This window comes from Toxotes jaculatrix, chromosome 16 (genome assembly GCF_017976425.1).
Source record: "Toxotes jaculatrix isolate fToxJac2 chromosome 16, fToxJac2.pri, whole genome shotgun sequence".
Lineage (NCBI taxonomy): Eukaryota > Metazoa > Chordata > Actinopteri > Toxotidae > Toxotes > Toxotes jaculatrix.
In genome coordinates, this window is record NC_054409.1 from 7308416 (window position 1) to 7323279 (window position 14864).

Sequence of the window (14864 nt, forward strand, 5' to 3'; positions counted from 1 at the left end):
GGCTGTAATACAGGGTGAATAGGCAACCCCGACCACATAAAGCCAGGGCCCTGTCTGTTTCACAATGTATTTATTTCCTGCCTCAACACCCGCGGCTTATCCAGACTTTGTTTATGGAAGATACAAAATTCAGGCAGAAAAGATCCAAACTGTGGCTGCTTTCACCATCATTTTAGCTCAGTCAGGTAAACATCAACAAATTAAGTTTAAAGCACTCGTTGTTGTGACTGAAAATCTGGGAGTTTTTTTTTTGTGAACACTGAAGGAGTGGGGACAGGTTTGTTTATTGTGTGACTGTTCCTCTAGTTGTTTTCTTTCTCTTTTAGTTTCTCTCTTTATTTCAGTTTCCACTGCGACGTGCAAAGTGAGGGTCACATGACAGATGGAGACAGCCAGTGTCAGCTACGCTAATGTTGGACTACTTATACTGTAAGGAGGTAGCCGGTGGAGAAGACTGGTAGCACTATTGCTTAAAAAGCAATGTTGCTATGTATGGTTGCTCCTTGTTTTTCATTTGCTGTGTAAGGGCTTGTGTGTGTGTGTGTTTTGATGTGTGATTGGAAACAGCAGAAAAAGGTGGCGTTTGATGTCTGTTTGACATGTTCACCTCAGTAAGTATGTAGGAAGTAGGAAGTATTTTCCTCTTCTGTCTACTCTCCTGAGGTTTGGTCCTCATAGAAATGCAAAAACACAAACGTACACTTTTCACCACACACACACACAGACACACACACACACATAGTCTGGGAAAGTCCTTATCATAGCTGGTTTCTCACTTTCCTCATTTACGTCTTGTTCCACTGTCTGACAGCCAGTGTTCCACCACATTTATAGCCTGGAGATTGTGCCTGTGTATGTGTTTGGATGTGGTGCATGTGTACATGTCTTTAAGTGTATGTGTGAAACTCCACAGCGAGTTGTTCCGTCTCCACCAGTAGCCAGACCACATCTGATCCTTCCCAACATCCATTAACACCCTCATATATATTTTTTATAATAACACAAGCTGATGGACTAATGTTCTATTAAAGATTAATGCAGCAATTTGTATGAACACACAAATATCCTGAGGTTTCTATTAAAAGGAATATTTCCACACTGAGGCGACCACAGAGTTCGGGGTCCCTTACATGCGTTTTACAAGAACCAACAACTAGAAAGTGACCAGTGACATCAGCTTCACAATATGTGCGTGTGTGTGTGCGTGTGTCTGTGCTCATACCTCCAATTCAGCTGATTTTATCCAGATGAGAACAGTATTATACGAAATCAGGTGGATTAAAGAGCATGATAATGTGGGTTTAAGGCCTCTAACAAGGCCAAGATAATATGTAGCCCTGGTACCCTTGTACTCAAAACACAGAATTGGGACACAGAGTCAATTAAAGGATGCAAAGGTCACCATGCGCATGTCATGTCGGTTATAGTGTCCAGTTTTAATTGAACTTGTTTCAGAGGTGTTGATTCAACTGTATGGTCACTGATGAGGATGTAGTTTGTGGTGCTGTTGAACAGTACTGCATCGCAGAGTGGTCCCTGTCCCTGTCTGTGTAGACTGCATTAAGACGGTTTTAGTTCAGCATTAACACAGCTTCAGTGTACAAACAAGGCTCTGTGTATTTAAACAGGTTAAATACTTAAATACACACTGCCCCAGCAGCACATGAACCAATAGCATAGAAACCAGGGAACAAAAAGAGGACGTAGCTTTGACATGTGATTTGTTACGTTACTTTGCAGCCTATTCTTGTTTCCTTCATGGAAATCAAGTATAATCATGTCAAGCGATATCCATTTTGTTTTGTTTTGTTTGTTTGTTGACAGAACTTCTTCCTCCATAGCTGCTGGTTAACAAGTCTAAACAAGGTCATTCTACTGTTTGGTTCATTTAAATTCTGTTGCTAACTTTCTGTACTCGGATTTGACATTTGACACTATTCTTTTTAGATCAAAACATGTGGACCTAACCATGTCTCCCTTTGGCAGTATGGACTGTAAGATGCAATACCGTCTTTGACCACACAGACTGACTGACATCCATCAGTCATTGCAAGTCAGAGGGGCGCTGCCGCTGAGCATTATTACAGAGGACTGTCACTGCACCGTCAGAGTGAGGTCCTCGTTAAGTCTCCGTTTTCATTTTGCTCCCCTTGAATGTCCTGATCTATTCTGTTGTTGTGATTTATGTTTCTTGACTGAACTGAGTCGACGCAGAGACAGTGAATGTTATGACAGTGATCAGACTGTGAGATTAGTGTGTTATTTTGTGGTTGTGTTGTGGGCTGGAAGGTGAATTACTGTTTATTGGTGGAGCGTGGCAGTTTGTCAACATAAATAATTTATTTAAATACGCGTGTACACACACACACACACACACACACACACACACATCTGAGGAATGCAATAATATGAGCATCCATAGACAAAAAGAAAAAAAAATAGACAGAAAAAGACACAAATGTAGGCAATGAGCTTGGCACACTAGGTATCTACTAAACACATGGTCACACACGCAAAGAGCAAGAGATACAAACACACACACACACACACACACACACACACACACACACGGATTAAAAAAAAACTTTACAGTGTAAATATTAACCCACTTGATCTGTTTTTAGTCACACTTTGGTTGACTTTTGTCCTTTTTAGGACAATTTTATTGAACTTTGGAACAACACTTTTGTGTTTTTCCAAATAAACGTTTCTCACCAGCAGTTCACACCACTCATGCTTGTTTTTGCTGGAAACTGTAGGAGGCCTTACAGGAGACTCAGTGTCCCAGACCAGTCCATCCTCCACTCATCACGTTTGATGTTTTTACTGTTAAGATTTTGTTTCTTTTTTTCCCTGTGTTGCTGCAGTGGTTTGTCTTAGTTGGCGTTTTCTTCTTCTGCAGGCTGTTTGGTGACACTTGTTTCTTTTTAATTAATTCTGCACACACACACACACACACACGGACTTGCATTTGCACACAATTACATAACTATGATGCACACAGTGAACTTTTCATTCCTTAAGTGTGTACTTTTACCGTCTTTATTATTGACTTTTAGTATCTGTGTCCTAATTGAACACCACTTCTGAGTCCAAGAGAAATTGCTCACTGCAGGCTAGACATTGTGGCAGGGCTTGTATCTTAAAGGCCTACCACACACACACATGTCCACTTAATCTGAAGGATTAGACCTCTGCTCAGATTGAAGTTGGGTAGAACCATCCTACATGAGATTATCAAACTTCACCAACCAGCAATAACGATAAAGGTGTAACTTCTCCCACCTCAAACTGAAGAGTTACAGAAACATCAGTTATTTATATTATCATTATTTATTTTAACTTTTTTTTTTTTAGTCATTCAGCGAGTTTGTTTTATTGAAGACTATTTAGCTACAACAGTGACAGGAAAACAAAAACAACAAAGAAACGAGATTAATCTCAGACACACACACAAACATTTCTCTGATGAAAACAGAGGTTGAAGCTTCATCCAGCATGTCCTGACATATTCAACCCAGACATGTCTGCCTGCTGTCTCATGCTGCTTTATTCCTCTTTTAATCCTTTTCCAGCAAACTCCAAACCACTCAGGTGCAAACACACACACACACACACACACACACACACTGACTCAAACACACAGCATCCTTTTGTAATTCAGAGCCACATCTGTGGTTATTCAAGTTCAGGCTCAAGGTTTGCACAACTAAGTACAAATTATCTGTGTTCCTCACATATAAAGAATCACATTAAGTTGGTTATGTTCTGAGACAAAAAAATATACAAAAGTGTGATTTGAAAAACAGAAAAAAGGACAGAATAAGAAGGTGGTCGCTCACCCTGACACAAGGTCATAGGAGGTACTGAAGGTTAACGAGGAGGACAAATACACACCAACTCTTCAACATCAACACCTTTAAAAACAAATACATAGAAGATCTATAACCATCAATTATGAAACAGCGACAGTTCTCCGGGGTCATACAAGACCGAGCAGGACGCTCCGTCTGTGTGTGTGTGTGTGTATGTGTGCGACATACCTCAGTGTGTCGGTAGAGGACGAAAGCTTTGATCTGAGCGGTTGTGTAATTGTACGTTTGTGACTCTTGAGGCCTCCGAACTCATCAAGCTGTCAGAGTTCAACATGTCTGTACCATGAGGGTGATGACACACACACAGTGTGTGAGTGTGTGTGTTAACCCAGTGACTAATGGTGTTGACAGATAAACCGAAACAAGTGTGTCTTTTCTATATCAGTGCGTTGAATGCATTCAATGACCATTTATGTTCAACTTAAATTGCAGTATCTGTGCCTGTGCGTTGATGGGTTTATATATTCTAAACTCTGCATGTGTCCGGTGAATCATCTTCATTGGTAGCTATTCTCAATTACTGATTTAGGTCAATTAGAAATGTTGCCAAAACAGTAAGTAATGTAATGTTCATATCCACCTGGTATTTCCCATCAAAGGGAGGTGATTTTGCTGGGATATTTGGTCTCTGTGGGAACACGTCTCATTGTGTTGGGTGACTTTTGCTGCCTGTGGCCACCTTGCACCTGCATTTTGTTGAGCAATTGTCCAATTTTCTAACACAGCATAAAGCATCACCCCATCAATCAGTCATTAGATCAGCGCTATTAGATTTCCTCATCCAAAACACAGATGCTCAGTAGAGACTTCTATGGTCTTTAATTTAGTTAGATTACACCGATGAACTACAGTGAAGCTACATTAATTCATTTTTGGCCACTTGGTGGCTGAAGAACCAGCTGGAAATACAACATTAGCCATATTTCCATCAAAATGAGAGAATCACACCGGAAAATGTTAATGAAAACATCCTCTATGGCACAAAAAATGTTTTTAGACTCACTTGAGGTAGTTTTTGCCTTTTTTAAGAAGAGTTAAGATGCATAATGGGAGATGGAAACACTTTTTCCAAATAAGTTCTGACATAGCAAATATTTAATGCACATGACTGATCAGCTGATTCTGCTTCTATAGAAGAAGAAGAAGTAGTTTCTGGCATTTTCTTGCTCCATTGGAAAAAAAAAAAGCCCTCTCCCCTGTTGCCTCTCATTGATGGCCATGGTGACTGGTTTTGTTTGTTGTTCTTCCACTTTTACTTAATATTTGCTCTGCAGTTACATGGAAACCCAACTACTGACATATTATCATGTTACCATTATCATTTTCAGCATATTAGTCATACTGTCCAAACATTTGATCAACTGCCATCACTTGACACATTTAACATATTATTTTTGTGAGAACGTTAATACAGATAATAATGTAAATAACTTTACATGCAAGCATCAATGTACAAGCATACTACATCATACATGGCTACTGCCATGTATGATGTAGTTAGTTAGCTGAAGTTAGTTAGCTGAAGATAACACCATAGATTTTACCAGGATCAAACACATGAAAATATGGTGGTACGTGCATGCAGGTGTCTGGTTTTGTGCCAGTGCCTTTAAATGTAAAAAAAAACATTGCATCTGCATGAGAGTAGGCTATATGTTGATGTATACAGTGTGTAAGTACCCCGCCAGTATGTCAGTGTGTCAGACATCAACACAGACAGACTCAGACGTTTTACTGTAATTGCAGGTTGAACTGAGGAGAAACTTCACCACACGACCCAATCAGGTTTAATGATTCTGTCGCTGTGAGGGTAAAATACAAATTACTTGAGAATCCAGAGAATGCATGTCTGTCTGGATCCCACCTGACACTAACTGTTCTTTTTAATCAATTTAAAAAAAAAAAAAAAATAGTTCAGCCAACTTTGTTTTTCATTTTTGAATTAAAGTTAGCAGGAGAAAAAAAAACTAAATATCACTTTCTTAAAAGGCATAAAAGGTGAACAGCAATCGAATCATGGTTTGAAACAGAAATGAACATGAACTGAAAGTACAGCTTATATAAAAACAAAAAAAAAACTGTGTATCTTAATAACTGCATATTGCTCCAACACATGTCTGCACATCAGAGCGCTAAAATAAAAACATGCAACTCATGACTTAATGAGCAGAAATCACAAATTGTTTACTCGTTTTTCTTCATTCATCCATTAAGACATAACGAGTCAAAAATGAAGTCAATTAACATCGATAGAAAATTCATTTTCACCTTTTTATTTGTGATATAAATATAAATGTGATACACTTCAATCAGGCCTTAATCTTGCTGATATCACCGTTTGTGACAAGAAAGAACAAAGTAAGGTAAAGAACAGTGTTATCTATTAAAGTAATTACCACCTCTTAAAGTACCTGGCAGTGAGTCTGACTGACTCACTCATGACTGACTGATGGATGAGTTGACTGAAACTGTTCCCTGAACAACTTTTGGCTGGATTTCCATGAAATGAATCCCCTGACTTTTCACCTAGTGCCATCATCAGATCAAATTTGTCCAGGTTCAGTACTGCTCTATGACCCAATGTTGGAAATGTCAACCAGCATTAAATGCAGGACACATGGCCACTAAATGCAAGTGTGGAGCACAGACAGCATTTGATTGAAGTTTGTCTGACGTCTGAAAGATGCATGAAAATGTTCACCCATCCCCCCACTTACTGAGATCCCCTTACTAGCTTTTTGTAGAGCTTTCAACTGCATCTCATGGTCATTATCAATGGATGTGATTTGCTCTCTCGTTGTGGAGATGGCTCAGGTTTCACCACAAGACCTAAGCATGGATCTTCAGACATGTGATAACAGTAATCATCTATGATTACTATGAGAGGAAAGTGGTATCAGCTGTCTGTTCAAAGATGGTCTCTGGTGTTGGACACAAGACCTTCTCCCAGCCGTCCACTGACTCCTGGTCAGTGACCTTTGACTGTTTATCTGTGGATGCTGTGATCAGTTTTATCTCGGTGTTCACAGACAGCTGGTGCTGCTTTTTTGACCCAGTGTTTGTTTAATGTCATATTGTTACTGTTATTATGACGTAAAACACTGATGCTGATAGAGATAGCAAAATGATCTTTTTTTTTCTTTGGTTTATTATTTAATGTATTAATTGCACAATAGTTTTAGATTCTATTTTTTTCAATTCATTTTCTTTTATTTCCTTAGTTCTGCTCTATCCTTTTCTTTATCTGGTCTGCTTCTAACATAAAAAGTTATTAATACACACAGAAAAAAAAAACCTTCCCCTCCCCTTGTTCAACAGTTTAAGACAAATCAGTCTGGTGTCGCAGACAAATTCTCAATTATCCAGAGAGACCTCAGTCAGATGATTTTCCTCTGTCTGTGAGGAAGCTGAATCACTGTCATACCACCCGCCACTATATGCTGCAGTTTTTTCCCAGAGCCTGTCACTACATGTCCTTAAATTAACTTGATACACAGCAAGAATGAGTGTGTGTGTGAGTCTGTGCATGTGTGTGAAATAGAAAAAGTACATTCACATGCTTCTGTCTGGGCTGTAAGTGTCTGCATGTCTTCATCCATGTATTTGTCTTTGCATTTTGTGTGTGTGTGTGAGTGTGTATTTGCCCCCACACCACCACAACACCAACCACAGGAAGAGTGGGAGAGAGAGGAGAGGTGGACCACGGAGCGGTTAACCTCATGACATCACAAGCTCCGTGCTGATTGGCTGCTGCCGGAGGCTGGAGGGTTTATAAACCTTGCCTTGGTTTCAGCAGCACCATCACTGGGCAGCAAGCAACATCCAGGGAAAACCAGGAGATAAACTAAAGAGAAACCTCGTCTGCCTGCTCCTGCTTGACGTTCCTGCAGCCGCTGAACTCCTGAAGCTTCCTCCGACTGCAAACAAGGTCAGAATGAATGAAAAACTGAACGTTACATTTTTTTCTGCAGCACTGGTGGTGTGATGAGAGGCGGGAGCTCAGGTTAATATTTGTACAAGTTACTGGAAATTTGCAGTGTGAAGGCACTGAAGTGCGAGTTCTTTCATAAATGGGAAACACATGATACAGCCAACAAGTATGGGAACTACCCTGTCTACATACTGTTGTGCATGGCTGTTTTCCATGGTTAGTTCCACTGAAGGCAAATCTTACTACTTACTTACTATAGCACACAGTCGTCCAACTGCCTTCAACCAGGTTCAACATCTGGTGGGAAGTCTTCCCAGGACAGCAGAGGCCGTGGCCCTGTACAAATATATTATCTGGTGGACATGCCAGGTGTCTATATGCTTTTGACCACATAATGTATGCTCTTGTTTTACTAATGTAGAACCCAGAGCTACACTGCAAAAATAACTTTTAACAAAAATATTCCATTTTCCATATTCCATCTTAAAACAAGTAAAAAAAAAAAAAAAAAAAAAATGCTTGAAAAAAAAAAGAAAATGTCATTTGTTTTAATTCTAGCACTGTAATCTGCTTTAGACAGTGTGGTTTCTAGAAAATACTTTAAACAATTGGCAACAATGAACATTTTGCAGCGTACTTAAAACACAAATTATATAATATTATAAAAAATTAAAAGTCAGTGTCAAGCAAACTCACATTAAACCCACAGAAGGGTTTGGTTATCCGCTATAAACATGCAGCAGTTTATTGCAGTTAATTATGAGTTCTTTTTTAAGGTTTTACGGTTTTTGGAAGTTCGCCTGTGATTGGTAGGAGCTGAAGCTGGGGCGGTTGTGTTTGATTGGCTGATTAGTGTCACAGTGACACCAGGGCAGGAAAGGGAAGCTGTGGGCAGCAGGAAACTAACCTCTGGATTATGTGTCACGTGACCAGGGCCAGCCCTGACTAACCACACCAAATAAACACACTGACAACACACACATACACACACTGATTAACTACCAGCGCAGTCAGCAGTGGTTTTTAACTGAAGAACAAACTCCATCAGAGTTAAATTAAGTTCTGAAACAAAACCTGAGAGAACTCAGCGAGCATTAAAAATATCTGAGTGCTGTTCAGTGCTGCTAAGAACAGTGGAACACATGTTTCGAGTGTCTGAGTATCTCCTGAGCACAAACTCAAACTTAGAGCAGAGACTAAAGTGTTTGAGCGAGGTGTCATCCTCTTAAACTCCTCAGTCCACTTTCAAAATAAGAGCTGGTACAGCTGGAGGAGTCCTGATTGTTAAGGTGCCACACTGTATTGCCGCAGTTCAGCTCTGGCTGGGGAAATTAAATCAATAATCTTTGAAAAAAACAAAAGCTGAGACAGTGGTGTTTTTCAGCCCCACACAGATGGAGACTCCTAGAATTAGTTGTTGTCTACATTATTTTAAAATTCAAAATTACTACAGACATATTCAACATGTTTTCAGTGACTGTTTTGACTTAAACCAAAGCTATGTCTACTTACAACCCTTTGGTCTTGTTATGGGTTGTGTATGCATATGAGGTGTGAGCAGTTCAACAAACAGGTGATCTTCTCTTCTCAGGTTTATGAGAGTGGTTCAGACTTTACCTTAGACGACTAGAGAAACAAAATCCTATAATCCCACATCCTTACTACTGTCCTGCTTCTGAGGACCCTTCATTGACATAAAACATTCCCTAGTCCCTGACTCCAGACTTATGTTAAACCTCATTTTAATCTCAACTCTAAAACCAAATCTTCAACCAGGCGTAGTGAAGACTGGATAAAATGTCTTCGCTTTCCAAAAACCTCCTCACACTCAGTGTCTGATGCTTAAACCGGTCCTCACAAAGACAGACATACAGAAATACACACACTCATTCAGTCATATGGGCGTCTGTCATGTTTCTGCTGCACTGTGGCTTTCCAGTTATAACCCTGTGAATTACATAGTATAGGAAGAGTCCATCATTAAAGATAGAAGCAGACACTCAGACTGCTCCTCCCACAGCATACACAGAAAGTAGAGCTACAGTAAGGGAAGGGGAAAGAGAAAAAATGATGTTTTTAAAGCTGCAGTTAACATAGTTTAATACCTGCTGTGAAACAAGTAAGTAAAGGTAAAAAGTAGTCTAAAATAAAAGTATGTGTAATTTACTGTTGCTGTTTGTCAGTAAATCCCAAGACAAGACCAATACAGGCAAGAAGTTAAACATATTATTAAACATGTAGCCAAAGCCCGATACAACTTATTTCTCTGTGCTATAGCACTCCAGTCTATTAAAAACACACTGTTTTGCTGGATGACATGTTCCTTCATCACCATGAACACACACACACACACACTGTAGTTTATTTTCACCCAATGCCACATACTCCATCCTGCTGCTGGTAAAACTGACTGACTGTACACTTTACACCTTTCTGACTAATGTTTAATAAATAAAATTACTGAGCCTTTTAAAAGATGAAATTGTATATTGACGAGGTGTTTTTAAAGATTTACAGCTTCAGTTGCCACCTGTGGGCTGAGTGCGAAAGAAAGTACTGACAGATACAGACATTTTCACACAGACATTTTCTGTCAAATAGAAAATGATAGAATAAGACAAGATTTAGTATGTTCCATTTTCTTGATGCTAGTTTAGCAGTTTACCGTACTGACTGCTGCTTTGCAGAATCACTGATGGAAATGTAAACTAGACTCACACAGTAGTAACTCTCAATGATGCTGCTTTTTCTCCCTTCAGTCTTCAAAGCCAAACACCCACAGACTAATTTCATCTTTCTGAATCATACCTGTTATTTTCTCACATCTTTTGGACCAGGATCAGCCAGAAACATCCTGTCTCATAGTTTAACAAACCACGCTCCACAATAATGTGATTTTCTTGCACTGATGACAGAGAAAATATTTCAGTGTATTGAAACAAAGTTGTCAAGGACACATTACTGCTCCTTTAACTCTCTAATTAAGGATTTAATGACTTCCTGTGACATACCAAGGCCCATTGCTAGTTAACAGTCATGTGACCACACGGCCTCCATTTTTAGGAAGGAATCTGGGCGAGAGGATTTACCGACGAGACTTGCAGCTCATTTTCAATTTGACAAGTCATTGTGTTTCCTGTGAAGTTATGGCCTATGGACGAGTATTTTGGTGCTGGACGAGCTCAGTGTATCGTGATTATGCTTTATTGTTCTGTTGTTTTAAACTATGATGTTTCATTGTTTAACTTTCAACCTGCGTGTTTCTGTTTTTCTTCCCGTCCAGACACCAAACTGTGACACAATGAAAGTGGCTGTGGTTTTCGTTCTGCTCTTCGCCACAGTTCTCTGCCGGCCGGTGAGTCGCTTTCTCTGACAAGTCAAAACTTAGAGCTAACTTTGGCTGAACTGAGAACAGCATCTTTGTTTTTAGATCATCTCTTTTCTTTTACTGATTTGAAGTGACTTTATCCATGTTCGTTTCAGTTTGTTTACTTGGTTTACCCAGTTTCTGATTCATGTCTTATATGCGTTTGATTTTTAGGTGAGAAAAGTTTCCGACAGCAGTTCAGAAAGCTCTGAAGAAGTGGTGAGTATCTGGAAAAAGTGGTGGTGGTGAGGTTAAGGAGAGAGAGAGGGAGCGGGAGAGACATCCATACTGACTGATGTTGTCCACAGGTGAGACGACCAGCACCTCCAGCCATCAAGAAACAGGCGGCAGTGGTTCCTCAGACCCGTGCTGCACCTGTGCAGGTAAAATATTTCTTCTTTTTCACTTCATTTTCTTTAGTTCTATCTACTCTTCTCTTATCTTATCATATTCTGTTTCCATTTATTCTCCTTTTTCTCCCCACTGCTCACTTTCTTTGACAGTCCATTCATTCAAAGCTGGATTACAAGTTAGGCAAAGCAGGCAACTGCCCCAGGGCCCAAGATCTTACTATTAGTTTTTTGGAGCTACCGTCACATCTTTGATGCTCCTCACCCACTTTTTGAAAGCCTTGGAATCAAAGAGCAGGTTGAGCAGGATTCCTGTTTTCCTCGGCACACTGACTCAGTGCACAGAAAGAAAGAGAAAGGTAAAAGAAGGATTAATCAGAATAATGTCTCTGATGTTGCAGAACGTTGTAGCAGCCGCTGCGGCCGGCTCGGACGAGAGCAAAGAGAGTTCAGACGAGGTGAGTGATGTCTATTTGACAGATGAAGTCAAATGAGTCCTAATTTTCTGTTGATCTTCATTACACTTCATTACACTTCATTACACTTCTGGTGAAGTTTACGACTCTGTGTATTAATGATTTTGCCAGCAGGTGGCAGCAGAAGCTCCAGCTCCAGAGGTCAAATCTGACAGCTCAGACACAGCCTCAGATACAGCCAGTGTCAACAGCAAGGACAGTGAAGACAGCGATGATGATGATGATGATGAAACAGAGGAGACTGTGAGTAAAAACTTACCAGTAATAAGTCTGGCTACATGTACACGTGTAGCACGTAGCATTGCTTGCTAACAGTAGCAAGCAATGAGCCATTAGCTGCACACATGGTGACACATGGATAAAATAAATTTCACCTTAATCATACTAACTTAACTTAATTTCCAATGCTGCTGCATGTGTGGACGCTCCATAGACCAAATCACATTTTTACTCACCAGTCCTCTGACAGCTCACCTATCACCTCTGCATCTCCAGGAAACTGAGGAGGAGGAGGATGAATCCAGCGACAGCTCAGAGTCTGGCGAGTCCTCCACCCTGGCTCCCATAACCATCAGCCCTGTGGTCGTCACAGATGAGCCCGTGATTGAAACCACCGTAGATCCCATCGTGCCCACCATCGTCACTGATACAGAAACAGCCCGTGGCGACAACTTGGGAGGCTACCCCAGCGAATACAAATCCATCGTCTACGTGGAGGACAAATCGTACCACAAGGTTCCTGCTCCCTACAAGTCCTATGAGTTTGTCGGCACAGGAAAGAAGATGGCCTACGACATGACCGATGGCAATGAGGTGGAGAAGTCACCGAAAGTGTACAAGGTACAGGTTAGTTTGAGCTGTTCAAGAGGGACAGGCCATCAGCAGTAGTAGTTTTGTATTGAGTGTTACTGTACAGATGACAGTAAAAAAACAAATTTTCTCATTCCTCTTCTGCCTCACATCCAGGCTCTTCAGGTCCACTCTGACCTCCTGGAGGAGGACACCAGCACCCCCGAGGTGGAGAGCCAGGGCCTGGATGCCTCCTCCGGCACCTCTCAGGACCAAGAACCCAGCCCCCGCCAGGCCGCCCTCCCAGAGGAGGAGGAGAGCGCTAGCGCCAGCGACGCCACGACCAGTGAGAGCGAAAGCTCCAGTGCCACACAGGAAGAGGAGGAGGAGGAAGACGAGAGCAACAGCACCACAAGCGACAGCGCCAGCACCAGCCAGGAGTCTGAGGACGAGGAGAGTCAGAGCAGCGAGGAGGCCACGGCCACGCCTGGAGCCGCCGACAGTGACTCAGATGAGAGTGACAGCACTGAGAGTGATTCAGATGAGCAGGGCCCTGGACCTGACACCACCACTGACATGCCAGTGGTCATTACTGCCAAATAAGCCCCACCCGTCCAGGAAATGGAGTGGATGGTGGTGTCACATTCACATAAAGAGCGCATGCTGCATCCAGGTGCATAAAGCCCCCTACCACTTTCCACTGCAGGGCCAAACAGGGTCAGCCAAGGCCTAATTCCTATTGATTTTAATGAGTTCAGCCACTATTTCTGTGATTATTTGTGCATCCTTTGTGAAGCAGAAATGCTTTTTCTCATCAGTTATATTTAAATAAACCAGTAACTCTTTCCATCCTGTGGTCTAGTCGTCTTGGTAATAAACCCCATGTTTGACCCCGCAGGGCGAAAGTGGTTGATGTAACTTTAAAGGATGTTGAAACCGACAACTGCTACCTGCAACAGGAGGTTGACCGACCTCACGACCTTTGTCCTATCCACGCTACCCTCTGTTACTGCAGGGTTAAAGGTCAAAACTGGAAAAGAACAAAGAAACAAAGTTGAGTCCTGATATCTACACCAGCACAACACTGCATTTAATCATGAATTAATAACTGCAATATGCAAACCTACATTTTTTTTGTTTTGCTTATGAAGTAAGAGAGGAAGCACACAGTTTATTTAAGTATTTGTAATCACTTCAAGCATGATAAATTCGGTGGCACGTGTAAAAGTCATACACGTGCCACCTGTGTGGCTTAGCTTTGTTGCTTGCTAGTATCAAATGTGCTGGTGTAGATAATAGGATGTAAACAAAGAGAAACACCATCCGGTAAAGGGTTCAATCAGGTATAGATGCAGTACACACAAACATACAACACAGTCCAGATCATTTGCACAGTTCCTACCTACACTACATGTTGTTTGACTCATGTTGTTTACTGTAATGTATCATATTGTACCATTTCTAAAATATTAATAAAGTTCTTTTTCATAAAAAGAGATAGTGGTTGTGTCCAGTTCTTTTAGATGTGAAGACAGGAAGTCCAGCGAGATGACACGCTGAGAAGACAGAGACAGAAACAGCTGAATAAGCAAAGCATGAGAGTCATAAAGCCAGTGTTACACAGAACTGCTAAAAAAGAACTGAACGGAAATACACTTGTGTTTTTCAAAAATGAGATGAGAAAATCAGTGCTTCTCATGTCTATGTGATGCATATAGACTTCATGCCAAGAGATGATTAGCTGAGCTTAGCTTAAAGACTGGACATGTGGGCTCTGACCAAAGTTCAAAATGATGTCTACCAACACCTCTAAAACACGTTTGATTCCATTTGTCGAACCTCTACACAAACAGATATGTAAAAATCAACAGTTTGTGGTTTAAGGAAAAACAACTCAATTACCATTCTGCCAGTCCTCCTGTGCAGCGTCTCCACTGGTTGCCTGACAAGACTCCCAGCTGTTGTACCCCAAAATGTACACACACATCAGCCGGACACAACATTAAAACCTGTAACTGGTTTTAATGTTGTGGCTGATTGCTGTAGTTATCCCAAGAAAGAGAGTCATACACATAC

At 41.0% G+C, this 14864-nt stretch overlaps 1 protein-coding gene across 4 annotated transcripts; it reads left to right on the plus strand.

Annotated features, from left to right (window-relative positions):
- The first annotated feature begins 7685 nt into the window (after positions 1 to 7685).
- On the plus strand, positions 7686 to 14282 carry spp1 (secreted phosphoprotein 1). 4 transcript variants are annotated; one of them, XM_041059611.1, is made up of 8 exons: positions 7686 to 7803; positions 11090 to 11161; positions 11348 to 11392; positions 11482 to 11556; positions 11925 to 11982; positions 12106 to 12242; positions 12495 to 12845; positions 12966 to 14282. In XM_041059611.1, exons 2-8 carry the CDS (start codon positions 11108 to 11110, stop codon positions 13389 to 13391), a joined length of 1146 nt encoding a protein of 381 aa, XP_040915545.1. In that variant the 5' UTR covers positions 7686 to 7803; positions 11090 to 11107; the 3' UTR covers positions 13392 to 14282. The 4 variants fall into 4 exon arrangements, with proteins under 4 accessions (XP_040915545.1, XP_040915546.1, XP_040915548.1 ...); XM_041059612.1 differs by having other exon boundaries at positions 12495 to 12839; XM_041059614.1 differs by having other exon boundaries at positions 11925 to 11981; positions 12111 to 12242.
- The last annotated feature ends 582 nt before the right edge of the window (positions 14283 to 14864 follow it).

What these genes read in the sequence shown, in the direction of transcription:
- spp1 (XM_041059611.1), top strand. Translation starts at nt 11,108, where the DNA reads ATGAAAGTGGCTGTGGTTTTCGTTCTGCTCTTCGCCACAGTTCTCTGC. An exon ending in CCCGTGCTGCACCTGTGCAG is followed by an intron (nt 11,557 to 11,924) that starts GTAAAATATTTC and finishes CTGATGTTGCAG; the next exon opens with AACGTTGTAGCAGCCGCTGC. An exon ending in CGAAAGTGTACAAGGTACAG is followed by an intron (nt 12,846 to 12,965) that starts GTTAGTTTGAGC and finishes CCTCACATCCAG; the next exon opens with GCTCTTCAGGTCCACTCTGA.